The sequence below is a fragment of the Hyalella azteca genome, unplaced genomic scaffold (assembly GCF_000764305.2).
Source record: "Hyalella azteca isolate HAZT.00-mixed unplaced genomic scaffold, Hazt_2.0.2 contig1314, whole genome shotgun sequence".
NCBI classification, from domain to species: domain Eukaryota; kingdom Metazoa; phylum Arthropoda; class Malacostraca; order Amphipoda; family Hyalellidae; genus Hyalella; species Hyalella azteca.
Genome location: NW_025931635.1, coordinates 182,282 through 197,565, shown reverse-complemented (window position 1 = coordinate 197,565; position 15,284 = coordinate 182,282). Strand labels below are relative to the sequence as shown.

Genomic DNA, 15,284 nt, shown 5'->3' with positions numbered 1-15,284 from the left:
TTATTAAAATATGAAGGTAGTGAACTCCAAAAATAAATTAAATGTATGATTATGTATCTTCATTTGTTTGATGTTTAAATTAGCACTCAAGTTCGAACGCATGAAGTAAATCTCGCAATAATATGTGTGAACATTAATTTTTTATGTGGGCAGTGATTTTAGTGATCATTTATAAATTTTATTCTACCAATTTTAATAAAAGGCAATCTGTGTTTATCATCTGACTTAATTTTGGAATGCTTCGAGAGAGATCACAGCGACTACCGAGCCATGAAGGACTACCGAGCGACTACCGAGCCGATGTTCGTGAGGGTGGTCCGATGTTGGTGCGTGTGGTCCGATGTTGGTGCGTGTGGTCCGATGTTGGTGAGGGTGGTCCGATGTTGGTGCGTGTTGTCCGATGTTGGTGCGTGTGGTCCGATGTTGGTGAGGGTGGTCCGATGTTGGTGTTCCGATGTTGGTGAGGGTGGTCCAATGTTCGTGCGTGTGGTCCGATGTTGGTGAGGGTGGTCCGATGTTCGTGCGTGTAGTCCGATGTTGGTGAGTATGGTCCGATGTTGGCGAGGGTGGTCCGATGTTGGTGCGTGTAGTCCGATGTTGGCGAGGGTGGTCCGATGTTGGTGAGGGTGGTCCGATGTTCGTGCGTGTGGTCCGATGTTGGTGAGGGTGGTCCGATGTTCGTGCGTGCGGTCCTATGCTCGTGCGTGTGGTCCGATGTTGGTGAGGGTGGTCCAATGTTCGTGCGTGTGGTCCGATGTTGGTGAGGGTGGTCCGATGTTGGTGAAGGTGGTCCGATGTTCGTGCGTGTGGTCCGATGTTCGTGCGTGGGGTTCGATGTTGGTGAGGGTGGTCCGATGTTGATGAGGGTGATCCGATGTTCGTGCGTGCGGTCCAATGTTCGTGCGTGTGGTCCGATGTTCGTGCGTGTGGTCCGATGTTCGTGCGTGTGGTCCGAGGTTCGTGAGGGTGGTCCGATGTTCGTGCGTGCGGTCCGATGTTGGCGAGGGTGATCCGATGTTCGTGCGTGCGGTCCAGCCGATGTTGGCGAGGGTGGTCCGATGTTCGTGCGTGCGGTCCGATGTTGGCGAGGGTGGTCCGATGTTGGTGAGGGTGGTCCGATGTTGGTAAGGGTGGTCCGATGTTGGTGAGGGTGGTCCGATGTTGGTGAAGATGGTCCTATGTTCGTGCGTGTGGTCCGATGTTCGTGCGTGTGGTCCGATGTTCGTGCGTGTGGTCCGATGTTCGTGAAGGTGGTCCGATGTTGGTGAAGGTGGTCCGATGTCCGTGCGTGCGGTCCGATGTTGGTGAGGGTGGTCCGATGTTCGTGCGTGTGGTCCGATGTTCGTGCGTGTGGTCCGATGTTCGTGCGTGTGGTCCGATGTTCGTGCGTGTGGTCCGATGTTGGTGCGTGTGGTCCGATGTTGGCGAGGGTGGTCCGATGTTCGTGCGTGTGGTCCGATGTTGGTGAGGGTGGTCCGATGTTGGTGAAGATGGTCCTATTTTCGTGCGTGCGGTCCGATGTTCGTGCGTGCGGTCCGATGTTCGTATGTGCGGTTCGATGTTGGTGAGGTTGGTCCGATGTTGGTGAGGGGGGTCCGATGTTGGTGAAGGTGGTCCGATGTTCGTGCGTGCGGTCCGATGTTCGTGCGTGTGGTCCGACGTTGGTGAGGGTGGTCCGATGTTCGTGCGTGCGGTCCGATGTTGGTGAGGGTGGTCCGATGTTCGTGCATGCGGTCCGATGTTAGTAAGGTTAGTCCGATGTTTGTGCGTGTGGTGTTGGTGGTTAACGGCAAAACACGAAAGACTTCGAGGTATTATGAGTAGAGAAACCAATGTAATTATCGACGAATTTTGATCTGCTGCGTTGGCTAAGGATGAGGTTGTAAGTCTTGTAAGTCAAGTACCATATAAATACCTGCGAACGAAAGTCTATTTTGGTTCTGACCCGTGAAACGAGAAGCGCATTTCTATGAGATGTCTTTCTTATAGCTCGTACTCAAGACGGTGTTTGTGAATGGATTTGTTCATTATTTATCTCGCTTAGAATCGAGTTGAACAAGTTGAAAACACGCCATCATGTGCATCGAAAAAGAAGAAGACTCATTGTAAGATGTTCGCTTTTAGTGTATCAGGAGGTATTAATTGGAGTGAGGAAACATCGTGTAAATCGGTGATGCAGTTTGTTGTTATCGCTCTTCTGAGCCTCAAACTGCGCTCTCGATGTTGACTGCGGGGATAGTACCATAACTATACTGAGTTTCAGTATTGAGAATGTTTACTGTATATTGGACTTTGCGTCGTTCATATTTTGTTATGGAAATATAAATCGTTAATAATTGCTCAAGTTTCTTCTAAACCTTACACAATGAAAAAATATCTTCTTAGGGCCTATAATCATTGTAGCTGTAATTTTGGAATTTTTTAAAAAGCTCGAGCGTGTCGAAAAATGTCATCGCCTTTATTCTCCCAGTGTTGATGTAGACCCTGACACCGTCAATCAAGTTCTTAAAAAATAAACAAACAAACATTTTTGGGCTTCACGCGTCCCTCTATTCATCAAATATTATTTTTCAGGACTCATTAATTATCTGAACAACTTAAATAGTCAATTAACACCAGCCACAACTTTGATAATTTGACTGTTCACCCTCACAACTGTAGAATATTGCGAAATTACAACGTGACTGTAAAAGCAGAACAAATTTTGACTGCTAGCGGCCAGACGTACAAGCAACTTGCGCAGGGTGGGGTTGCCCGCTCACTGGACCCCCACAACCCCTCCATGCAGCTGGCAAGGGAGGTGGAGGGTTGCCTGCTCACTGGACCCTTACAACCCCTCCAGCTGGCAAGGGAGGTGGAGGGTTGCCTGCTCACTGGACCCCCACAACCCCTCCAGCTGGGGGATGGGGGGTTGCCTGTTCACTGGACCCCCACGCCGCCGTGGACCCCCACGACCCCAGACGCCCTCGGAAGCGTCGCTGCAGGTGGCGGTTCCTCCAGTTCTGCTTGACAGCGGCCTGCACCTGCGACGTTCACAGTGAGTCCATGTTTGCAAACGAGTTTTTATTTCGGATCTCGGACCGATTCAGTGAGCTAAATACTCATAATTGTTTGATATAAATAACATTATTGCGCTATGATGAGGCTTTTTCAACAGAGGTATTTGAAATCTGCGCACAAGAGAACAAGTAGCACGCATGAAGGCCCACCTCCTCGTTCAGGAAGCAGTAGCAGAGCGCTACGAAGAAGCCCTGGAAGGAGGAAAGGAAGTGGGAGCTGAGGGACCAGAGGGCGAACTCCACGACGGACCTGTGGAGGGGCGCGGCGACCATGTGCGCCAGGTTCGTGATCCCCAGCAGCGGCAGCAGCAACACCGTCGCCCGCAACGCTTTCCTGTGTTCAGGATAAACTCACCGAAATGATTAAATCTTCGTTTTAAAGTTTAAATCAACAAAGTACATTCGCTTCAAGTTTAAATAAACCGAAAAATTGCAACGAGACTGAAAAGAAGTAAGGAGATAATATAATGACATTAAACGTCGCAAAGAAATTTCTTTTAAGTTGAATCACCGGAATAAAATTGTTTTGATATCAAAACTAAACAGATTAAAGAGACCTGTTTTCAATCCGCAAGACCGCAAACTGACGAGAGCAAATTCAAAGACTGTGATGCACCGGCGTTATGTTCGTGAAATGTTGGGTATTGTACTACAGAGATTAATTAAGATCCCCACGTATAGCACGTGCCCGAAGTAAGTTTTAAGCACCGTCTTTTTTGACAACTGCCCAAGGCCACGTTGACGCATCACCGGTCAACTGTGACCATTTCTCACTTACTACTGATAAGATGTAAAGCTGTGTGAACACTAAAATGCGTTAGCAATGCAATGAATATCAACACGGTTGAGTCAAGAGATTTTGTATTTATTCATGAATATGTTTTTGTAGACACATCAGCAACTTTTTCAACAGCGATATAAATAATTTTTACAACACTTCTCTTTAACTTCACTTCTTTTTTGTCTGTCTGTCTGTCTGTCTTTATCGAAATTTCTTTATCGAAATTTAATACACTTCTACTTATCCTATCGATCTGAAATTTTGCACACCTGTTTAAAGTTGGAGACAATGCATGAATCAAATGTCAAAATAAATGATTTTTAAAATTTAAATTTTTTTTTCAATATTAAAAAATTGAAAAAATAATTTTGTCAGCTATAAATCTTATAACTGATATTTGAACAACTTTTACCTGTCCAATTGATCTGAAATTTTGCACACTTGTGTGAAGTCAGAGGCAATGCATGAATCAATTAACAGAATAAATAATTTTGAAAAAAATTTATATATCAAAAAAATGTATATATATTAAAAAAATTGAAAAACTAATTTTTTTAATTTTCGAAAATTAAATGAGAAATTCATTGTACATTTGTAAGATTGGAGACACTGGATTCTTTGGAAGTGTTGTCTTTAAAAAGTAATTTTTAAATGCATATTATTCATAACTGGACTCACGCTAATAATTGTCACAACCTACCGCATGCGCCTCGCTTCGCCGCTGCTGCAGTCAGGGCGGTGAGTGAGCTTAGCGACCAGCACGCGCAGCGTCACCAGGAGGAACACCAAGTTCACCTGTTCACGAGGGAAGGAACACCAAGTTCACCTGTTCACGAGGGAAGGAACACCAAGTTCACCTGTTCACGAGGGAAGGAACACCAAGTTCACCTGTTCATGAGGGAAGGAACACCAAGTTCACCTGTTCACGAGGGAAGGAACACCAAGTTCACCTGTTCATGAGGGAAGGAACACCAGGTTCACCTGTTCACGAGGGAAGAAACACCAAGTTCACCTGTTCACGAGGGAAGGAACACCAAGTTCATATGTTCATGAGAATAGGAACACCAAGTTCACCTGTTCACGAGGGAAGGAACACCAAGTTCATATGTTCATGAGAATAGGAACACCAAGTTCACCTGTTCAAAACGGAAGGAACACATAGTTCACCTGTTCACTAGGGAAGGAACACTAATTTCACCTGTTCAATAGAAACGATTGAGTTCAAGTTCTCTATAACACTAAAAGAATTTATGATCTAATGGTTACCATATAAACAAGATTGGAGCAGAGAGTTGCTGGTTCGTGACAGCAGCTTGACACGAAAATTCATGTCGGCGCAGTGGCAGGATGGTTGAACATATCAGGAACCGACGACCTAATCTTCACCTAATATTCAGCACTGACCCCATTATAAAGCGGATGCAATCAGTATTAGCTTATTATTACTTGAGAGATTTTATAAAAAGATTAGCCAGATCTTTATTTTAACAGATTAGGAAACTTAATTTAGGAATATCGCCAGTAGCACTCGTGAAGAAGAAGCTCATTGATTCAGGACATAAAATAATATCAGTGTTATAATTTACCCATTATATATTCCCATCAATTCGAAATTGGAAGAAAAGTTTAACGAACGTGATAAGAACCAATTGCTACGCTCTTGCTGCCATGCACGCGTACCACACAATTACTAGTTACTGAACAGTTTTTAGACAGTTACTTTACAGTTAAAGACAGTTTCTTGGACAGTTACTGCACATTTACTACGCAGAGACTTTACAGTGACACCATCGCTTCACAGTTACAGTTTCTATACAGTTAATTCACATACATTTCATGACTGTTTTTTATACAACTCGACACCGCCTCATTAAAAGAATGCCTTACCAGGACAATTGCGATCCTCGGTCCTTCAATGATCCAGTAAATGGGCGAGTGATTGTAGGCGAACCAACACCTGAAATAATAATAATAATATACACGAACAATTATTCATTGGCAACTCAATGATTTTAGCGTACATTTTTATATGTTGGTAAACAAAGTATCCATTGGCATTAAGATTTAAAATAAAAATTCACTATAAAGAACGAATTTAAAAACTTGCAAATTAGTGCATTTGAAGGAATTAAATTATGTTTGCTGAAAATGGTGTTGGTAATATGAATGCTGAAGAAATGTGTATTATATTTTTTGAAAAGTAATTTACTAACTTGGATTTGTTAGTTGAAACCACGGCAGCGAGCCAGACAACCGTCAGAGATACAGGCGCTCCCCAGCCAATGACGTAGTAGTAAATAAATTTAGTTCTGCGCCGCATGCCTGGCAAGTTGAAAAACACACTTAAATATTTTATTGTAGCTTTAAAACGTGGATCATGTAAAGCCCATGAAAGTCTAGAATTTTTCAGACTTTTGTTGAAGTTTTTTCCGGACCAATATTAGCTTTTGTTTGACTGGGTCTATTTTGTGATGCGTTTGAACAAGTGTATTGTACATAGAATTGCTTGTTGCTATTTTGTACATAGAATTGCTTGCTGTATCAAAAGCGCCGTGTACCGAGGGCGACGTGTACCGAGGGGCAACGTGTACCGAGGGCAACGTGTACCGAGGGGCAACGTGTACCGAGGGGCAACGTGTAGCGAGGGCGAAGTTAGTTCCAGCGATACACTAGGTTCATGACGTAATCTGACAGCGGTTATATAAATTTATGATTTAATAAAATAAACTTTATTTGTTCAAGCTGCAGTATATTTCTCATTTCATTATGGTTTCACTAATAAATTCTCCAAAGGTTGGACAACAAAAATGACTCGGCGAAAGAAAACTTTAAATCTAAAAACTAAGTAATCCACATAATGATTTGGAGAAAGACTGGAGAACAATAATTCTATCTCTAAAGGAAATTGAATTTGGAGAAAGACTGAACAACAATAATTCTAACTCTAAAGGAAATTGAATTTGGAGAAAGACTGAAGAACAACAATTCTAACTCTAAAGGAAACTGAATTTGAAGAAATACTGAAAAATAACAATTCTAATTCTAAAGGAAACTGCTGGCAGAATTTGCCCAGAAACTAGTAAGTCAATATTGGTTCACATTAATACGGAAAATGATCTTACATATGACAGTGGATGGCGTTATGTTGCGGCAATGACTTACCTAACACAACGTTATTCATTGTAACATTAAATTTAAAGAAAAAAAACCGTCACTATTTAAGCTTTATGGCCATATTTACTCACTAGTTAGCTGCTGATAAAGGTTGAGACCTTCAACAAACATCCACATGAACATCGATGTTCTGGAATATTCGAGGAGCGTGTAGAACAGCTTGCACAACCATTCCTGCTCGGATTGCAAGTACAAAATCGTTCATGTCAGAAACTATTATCGTTCGGATTTGATCAAAACTTTGAATATGCATTTCATCTAATAGTTATGTTCACTTGACACATAAAGTCCCCACTCTGCAACAACCGTACTTAAGTCATCACTCGTCTAGAAAAACGTATAATACTTGTCAAAATTACGATTTGTGGGGTTCGATTGCCACATAATAACTAAGAAGCTTTTTCCATATCACCTGCAAGTCGTGCCTGAATTTTGTTAACAAAATAGATTGTTTCTTTTGAAGGCCAGCGATATAATTGCTGTGGTGAAATTAGTACGCGGCATTAACTGTAAATGATCGAAAAATATAAAATGTCTGCTAGCATTGGTCTATAATTATAGTTTAATTTCTGAGGAGATGCAACGAATGCAATTTTCACGGTAAAAATGATTAAAAACTGAGAACAGGAAGAGGGGAGGGGAGAGACTTTCCACTTTATCCTTATATAATTAATGCTGTGAAGATAATTGTCTTTTATTTAACAACAGATGATTTTTATTTTCAGCGTCTATCTAATCGAGAGAAAGCTTAGCTAAGCATTGTTTGACGTTCTTGTCTTTCAAATATCAAGTCCAGCATCACTGTGCCTTCATATTTAAGCAAATCTGAACATAAGTACGCATATGATCTTACCAAAAGTGAAGTTCTCATAACCCCACGGACATGGTAAAATTCCAGTCGCTAAATATTTCAACATCAATTTTGAAGGGGTCTTTGTCCAAATGCCACATTTTATATCACATATGAACAAATCACGAAAATAACAATAATTGGCGACAGGCAAAATTTCCCTTTTTGCAAACGCCGACGTACTTTACTGTAATATTACACTCGATTGCAGCTTACGTTATTCTCGATGCCGCTCGTGGTAGGATAAGCTTCTTCTTCGAGGCTGAAGTCACGGCGCACGATAAGCTGGTCCACGTACAGTGCCAGACGCACACTCGCGTGCACCACCATTGCCATGAACAAACAGCGGTGAATACGTGTACGACGGTTGAACAGCGTTCTTGGAGTAAATTCAATTAAAATATCAATCGATATATATGAGATTTACATACGCACAAAATTAGGCTTTTATCTTAATTCCGATAGAAATATCATCCTTTATTAGATTCTTAGCTTCTTGCTTGAGATACAGAACCTCTCGGACGCTTTCATGTTGATGGCAGGACTCGCAGCTGGTATCCAAGGTTTTATGAACCTATAATAACTCGCAAGCTATTGGCCGTAGCTCGTTTAAACCTTGATTTCATGTTCAATAGAACCTATCTGTGAGGTTTACAGCGTGATCATTTTTCCTATATCACCTCCGTTTGTCAGTTGTACGCTAATACGGGCCAAAATTCGTAGTGAGCCTAATATATCTTCTATCCTACTATATAGATTTGAACGAAACTTTGCATATGCATTCTTAACCATCTAACAGTGATGTTCAGGTCATGAAAATTTGTTCTACGTATTTCACCTTCGTTCGCGCGTTATACGGCTATATACAGAGGAACGACCGGCATTTCTGAGGCCGATTGTCATATTTGCAGTGAGTCTATAATGTTACCGAAATTAATAAACGCAGTTCGATGAAACTTTGCAGATGCATTTATATGACGATAACGGTGATTTTCAGGTCGTGATCCTTTCTTCGATTTTGCATTCGTTTCCTAGTAATTCGGTAAGTTTCGTTCAAACCTGAACAATAGGATTGAAGATATATTATTAGGCTCACTGAGAATTTTAGACCGTATGACCGAATAACTTGGAAACGAAGACAAGATCTGAAAAATTATCACCACCTAAACATCGCCGTTAAAGCCTAAAAAAATGCATGTGCAAAGTTTCATCGAGCTGCGTTCACTAGTAAGTGAAATATTTAAGGCTCACTGAACCTTGGAGAACGACCGCATGGTCCTGCCGTGCCAGTGTCCGAAAGGTGAGATTCGGACAGTTCCAGATATGATATTTGGGATATCACTAATCAAAATATTTGTGACTTTTTTTGGCTTTTGTAAAACTGCAACAGCACTTTTTGAAAATAAATGAAAAAATGTTCTGGTCATCCACATTGATTCTGCCCTTCTACTGGGAGAGAACACTTCTAGCATTTTTTCTTCCTTTCCTTGATTGATATTCGATCTGATTCCTAATTTTCAAAACGAATAGCTACCAGCAATTTCCAACATGCTCGTATATTGTCCAATAGGTTTGGCCAGGTCCGAGCATGATGATTTCAAAACGAAATACTTAAAGCAGGCCGAATTTCCTACAGACGCAGCACTAGAAGTATCGAACTTGTTTAATAAAGCTAATCCTTGCCCAAGATCGAAATTTTCCATAGTTGAATCAAGCCTTCAAAACTATTGCAAAGTTTCGGCTCCCATAATACTTACATCTTTAACTGTCAACGCTGAACCTTGCCACCGAAATTGTTGTTAAGTTTCGGATACTAAAATACTTACAGTATATCTGCTTTAAACTCTAAAATTTTCGCTCTATTTTTAACCGAATTTCACCTTTTAATCATCTATAACATCATTCTTCTTCACTATATACATTCTACAAAAATGTATAATATATAAATAAGAGGTGAAGAAGAATGTAAGTATAGAATAATGTTCGTATAACTTCACTTCATTTTTCATCTTTACATTTGCAAAACCAACTCTGTTCCTCCTAGTCATGCTCATCTGCATGTATAATGCCTTGCTAATACTCGATTCAATTTGATCGCAACGTGAATTTTCAACAAAAAATCGAAATGATTTTAATTACTATTAATTTGAATAATTATTTATACATTGCCAATTTTTTGTGCAAGTTGGCTTTGACAGTATCGTGCACTGGTAGCATCAGCAGTGATGCTATACACGTGGAGTAAACTATTTTATATTAGTATAGGTTGGCAAAATTTGTTCCTTCAAGCAGGTTTCATTGAAGACCAGAGAATTCGTTTCATTGACAATTTTCTCATTAGTTTTGTCAATAGATCGAACAATAATTTTCGTTTGCACTGGTAAATCTAAAATAAAAAACTAATATTTTATATTAGTGGCCACACGTCAATAACTCTAAGAGTTTCCGTACCTGAAGAATGAAAATATTGCAATGGAGATCCACAGCGAGGCTAGCGATAAAATTAAACCGATGAATTCGACGATTCTTGTTGCCTTTGCGACTTTCATTTTTAGCTGCCCACAAAATTATACGAGAAATTTTCATTCAGAACTTACAATTTGCATAGGAAGGATAATTTGTCAATACACTACGTTGCCATTTGTAATATCATATTTCTCGTGCATAATCTCGCTGTGCGGGTTTTAAGTTTTTTATACTTAAATTATAAATTGCAGAATGTTATGATCAAATTTCTATGACATGACAAAATAATTATCTCCTCATCAAAGCGTCTTACCGCGGGCTGAAGGAAACATAACTCTATAAAAAAGGAACCTTGAAGAATATCGATAAAAACTAATTATATTGATTTGCTCTTCAAAGCTCGGCTGCAGTAAAGGATCATACCAAGAGCTGGTGCTGTCCCCCTGCCTCGCTGACCGTCTTCAGGAGGTTGAGCACCTCAGGCGTCAGGCAAGTCATGTAGAACTCCGTCAGGTTGTCTTGGCCTAAGTCAGCCCAGGTGCCCTCAGCGGTGCAATTCCTGCTCACACTTCCTGGCAACGGCACTGAAATTGCTTTGAATTGTTCGCTGTCGCGGAAATTTTGTGGTGTCTGCAGAGATACTTTACTGCTCACAGATTAGGTACAGCGCAGTTATATTTTTGCCATTGTTTTGTTTGGTAAAATGTTTATATTTCTGGAATTGTCATGTAAAATTTAAAATTTTGTATTAATAAACATTTGAAATATGAGCTGCAGTGGCACAGTTTGATAAATGATTACAAGAAGTGAGAACCAAAAATTGAATGTTTAATTGAAAATACTGCATTTTATGAATATCTATGAATTTTCAATTAGAGCTGTTACATCTTATCAGGTTTGGAAAAATTATCAATTGGTGTGTTAGTTCTAACATGGTGTAAAAAATATTACAGGTTAGAATATGCGTAATCTCACGCGAGGTGTCGAAGCCGTTGTAAGCAGGACAGGCGACAACAGCGAGACCGGCAGCTGTAGTTCGGGGCCAGCACAGCACGCCGTCCCACACTGCAGGGCAGCGCTGCGCATCTGTTGTTCGATCGCAACACGACACTCACACGCGTCAACCACATGCACAGCTCTTATCAGACTTGATATTTGAATACCTTGTTCACTTAAAATAAAAAATTGATATAGAATGCTAAAAACTTAAGTGAGCTCTTATTTGGGTAATTAGTAAAAAATATTAGTAGAAATGTATACAAAATTGACACAGCTTTAGATAACGCTGACTTTGACTTGCGACGGATTTCGCTAAAAATGCGCATACCGCCAAATTTGCAAAATATGCCATGACATTTGCAAATCAAATATATATCACTTCATCTCTTCATATTTTACAGGTTGAGACAGAACCGTAATTTCGGTTCCATTGTTTTCAGGTTGATTTTTAATGAACAATTCGTTGATAGCTGATTAAAGTGCAGCATTGTGATCATCAATCAAGCACGCAAGCATATGCTAAATATTAAAAAAATACGAACTTAATTTTTAAAATCCATATGATGATATATCCACATCAGGGATTTGGCTCGATTTACACTGACCGTTATATGTAGCTGGCGTAGGGTCTGAGCTGCAGAGCTCGGCGTCCATCACATGGAATGTTTCCAACGGCACAAAGTAAAAATTGACATTTAACGATTATTACGCACCTCAAATGCAAAGCCGGTGTATTACTGACTATAATAGGATGTACATACTTCTGAACTTTGAGAAAGATATATGTTAGGAAAATGGCAGTGATCCAGAACAAAAGAAATGTTGAAGCGACCACATCAACTGAAGCTGGGTAACAAACAGTGCTCGGTAATTACAGCACGCCACATTTCACCGACGCTACACGTCGTAAGAGCCCATATTATTGGAACTAAACGTCGTACGAGCTACATTGCTTCTAACTACACGTCGTACAAGCACATATGGTTCAAAATACTCGTCGTACGAGCGTCTTTGCTTTGAATTACGTCGAATAAGCGCCTTTGGTTCAAACCACAAGTTGGACGAGCGCCAATTATTCGAATCACACGTTGTACAAGCGCCTATTCCTCGAAATACACGTCGTACAAGCACATATGCTCCTACTTGACTGCGATGCCCTGAGAACAACATGAATAGGCAGCAGGCGCGCGCTAATAAGCCAGGCTGAGGCCCGCCGGTCACGCTTTACTCACCTTACACTTCCTGCTGAAACGTGATGCGTCGGACGTCAGCCTGCACAGTTTGATATGCCTTATGGTCGTCGTGCGTCGTTTTCTATGTGGGCCGCAATGGCGTTGGTTCCAGAATGAACAGGTGTGATTCCACGCTCAAGAATGTTTTGAAACGCTCAAGCATGTATTTTTAATGCAAATAAAAGTTAAAGGTAGGTAGTTTACATAACTAAGTCTTATCGCTTGATTATTTTATGTCGGGTTACGCTTATCACTTCTTGCAACGAATTACGCTAGATCACAACAACGGTGCAGGTTGTATGTAACTCTATTGCGGTAACGGTGGAGTGCCGGTGAAACTCCACAGCAATGACAAAGCATTACAACCACTGCTGTGCCGGAGGAACTCCACCGCATTTCCGACGTATCCACTGCAGAACCGGCGAAGCGTCCCACTTTAGAGCACGTGCTGCAACAACGAATGGCTGTATGGCTTTCTTTGCTAAAATTTAGGGCATTACTTTCATCCGATGCTGGTAGACGGCCGCTGGTTGCCGCTCGAAGAGAATTGGAATACAAGCAACCATTTCCTAGTCAACCATATCATCACTACCGCATTCGTCTTCTGAACGTGTTACGAGATTACGAAATTATGTGAACAGGTTCAGCAAGCAACATCGCGAGTTTACAGCAGATACATTTTTGATGCCTCCAATAACTGAGCTCTATATAGGTTCAGAATTATAATAAAATAATATATGTAAAAATGATACGTTTTTTGATGCCTTGGCTCTAGGCTCTAGGTTCAGCATTATTGCAGTTACAGGAAAAATGAGAGGTTAACGTGAATACTTTTTACTAGGCCTTACATAACTTAGTTCTGGTTTCAGCATGGCAGTACGAGCAACATCGGCAAGTTACAGTAACAATTTTTATAATGACTTCAACACCTCTTATTCTCTAGCAAAGGAAAAGCTATTCATAGCTATGCTTCCACAGATACGAAAGCACTCGTACTGCATCACACGGCAAAGTCGTCATTAGGTCAGCAAGCTGATGAAGGGTAGGCTTTATAAAAAAGTTAACATATACAGAAAGTATCGTACGGTCGCCGCCGCATTGCGTGCAACCATTTACGCGCTTGGCAAAGCTCCATACCTAATCCAATGATCACACCAAGTGCCACTTTCCCGACTACGCTTGGAAGTGATTCGACTCATCCATGCATACCTCTCTACTGAGCAACAGCCAACACGCAGCCTTCCCTGTAACCAAACCTCTGGACTGCTACTATCTCCGACTATAATGCCTTCATCTACGACAACTAAGACACTTCCTTACTTTTTGCAGCACTGCAGAAAACTAGGCGCTGGCCCTTCACACTTGCATCTTTGCTGAGAGATGAGTTCCCAGCGGAAAAACTGGTAACACACATGTGCGAAGCTGGCTTCATTGACAAGCTGTATAAAAAAAATACATCCTGCTCTGATTAAAGCAACTGTGCATTGAAGGCTGGTGCTTTAAGACAAATTAATATTTACTCGCGCGTAAGAAGGGAGCAGGATGTCGCGATTGGAGTTCTGACGACTGAAAAAGAATAAAGGTGCTTGTACACGGGGATAGTGCAGACGGCTAGTAAATCTGGCTAGTGTCGGTCGCTTGGTGACTATCCGGCTAGTAAGCCTGTACGCACGAGGAGAGTATAAGGTGCCGCTATCTTCTCGTTCGCGCCCGCCAGTGAGTCGTTAGAAGCCGTCGAGTGAGGTCTGTGAAGATGAATAGTGTGATCACCTTCAACAACTCGAGTCTGTACGTCTTTTTTATACTCCATATTCTAGCCCTTAAAAATACAGCGTCGGGAACAACTAAACCCTGACTAATAAGGTCTTCTTTCCGTTTCAAAATACTCGTTTCTCTCTTCATTTTGTTGGAGTAACCATCATAGAAAACATTATACTTTAATTCATATTTTTGGAATATTTCAAAGAATAATTGAATATCGTCTGGAATCCACTTTGTTGGATTCCTCTTAGAAACATTATCGTTCAAACAAGCCATGATTCGCGTGACCCAAGATACTTTACAGGAGCGGCACAGATGCTCTCACCATGGCTGCATCAGCGCTACTAGCCACTTCTCCAGCCAAGATATCAACACATCGTTGTCTCTCTCGGCCGCGCCTCGGGCACTTGCCGGCGCATGCCTCTGAAGCGGCTGAACCCCTATACACGAGGCTAGTAGCGTGGACAGTCCAAGCGCCGGATGAACTAGCGGCTAGTACTATCCCTGTGTACAGGCACCTTTTAACAATAGCAATAAAAAAGATTAACTGAATGGCTATTATGTACACACTTCACCATCATGGCACGACCCAGCAGAAATAATTTTATTCCTTCTTCAGAATTCTTTGCATCTTTATTCTTCAGTGCACTAAAATTCTTGTAAACCAAGCTAGGTTGTTGTTGTTGTGGTTCTCCGGTCTCATTTTTAGAAGAGACCCCCCTCGCGCAAGTACGACGCCACCGACAGGGGTTCGCTCCAGAGCTGTAGGGTCGAGGTTATGTGGTGGTGTGGTCTGAGGTCCTGCCAGAGCGGACATTCCAGGAGAATGTGAGTGATTGTGTGGGTAGCTCTCTGGCAGGATGGACAGGTGTCTGTGTCTGCTTGGCCTATTCTGTTTGCGTATGTTTGTAGTGAAGGTGGTGGCCGCAGCGCAGCTTGGCTAGGTGTACTCTCTTCAGTCT

General features: G+C 41.5%; 2 protein-coding genes across 2 annotated transcripts; both read right to left on the bottom strand.

Annotated features, from left to right (window-relative positions):
• Nucleotides 1-289: 289 nt before the first annotated feature.
• On the bottom strand, nt 290-1,965 carry LOC108670010 (mucin-1-like). Its single transcript, XM_018157452.1, has 2 exons — nt 1,946-1,965; nt 290-1,496 (listed from the first exon to the last, which is right to left on the bottom strand). The coding sequence occupies exons 1-2, from the start codon at nt 1,963-1,965 to the stop codon at nt 290-292; spliced, it is 1,227 nt and encodes a 408-aa protein (XP_018012941.1).
• On the bottom strand, nt 1,760-12,109 carry LOC108670019 (PDF receptor). The gene is made up of 11 exons (XM_018157461.2): nt 11,935-12,109; nt 11,306-11,416; nt 10,754-10,902; nt 10,316-10,419; nt 8,081-8,243; nt 7,086-7,188; nt 6,054-6,162; nt 5,728-5,797; nt 4,541-4,635; nt 3,210-3,393; nt 1,760-3,023 (listed from the first exon to the last, which is right to left on the bottom strand). Exons 1-11 carry the CDS (start codon nt 11,981-11,983, stop codon nt 2,871-2,873), a joined length of 1,290 nt encoding a protein of 429 aa, XP_018012950.2. The 5' UTR covers nt 11,984-12,109; the 3' UTR covers nt 1,760-2,870.
• Between the last annotated feature and the right edge of the window lie 3,175 nt (nt 12,110-15,284).

Coding starts and splice junctions, on each gene's coding strand:
- LOC108670010 (XM_018157452.1), bottom strand. CDS start 1,965: ATGCGCTTCTCGTTTCACGG. Junction 1,497..1,945: donor ATGCGCTTCTCGTTTCACGG/GTCAGAACCAAA, acceptor GCACGAAAATAG/GACCATCTTCACCAACATCG.
- LOC108670019 (XM_018157461.2), bottom strand. CDS start 11,983: ATGGACGCCGAGCTCTGCAGCTCAGACCCTACGCCAGCTACATATAAC. Junction 8,244..10,315: donor GCAATATTTTCATTCTTCAG/GTACGGAAACTC, acceptor ATTTACTCCAAG/AACGCTGTTCAACCGTCGTA. Junction 3,394..4,540: donor GGCGAAGCGAGGCGCATGCG/GTAGGTTGTGAC, acceptor TCCTGAACACAG/GAAAGCGTTGCGGGCGACGG.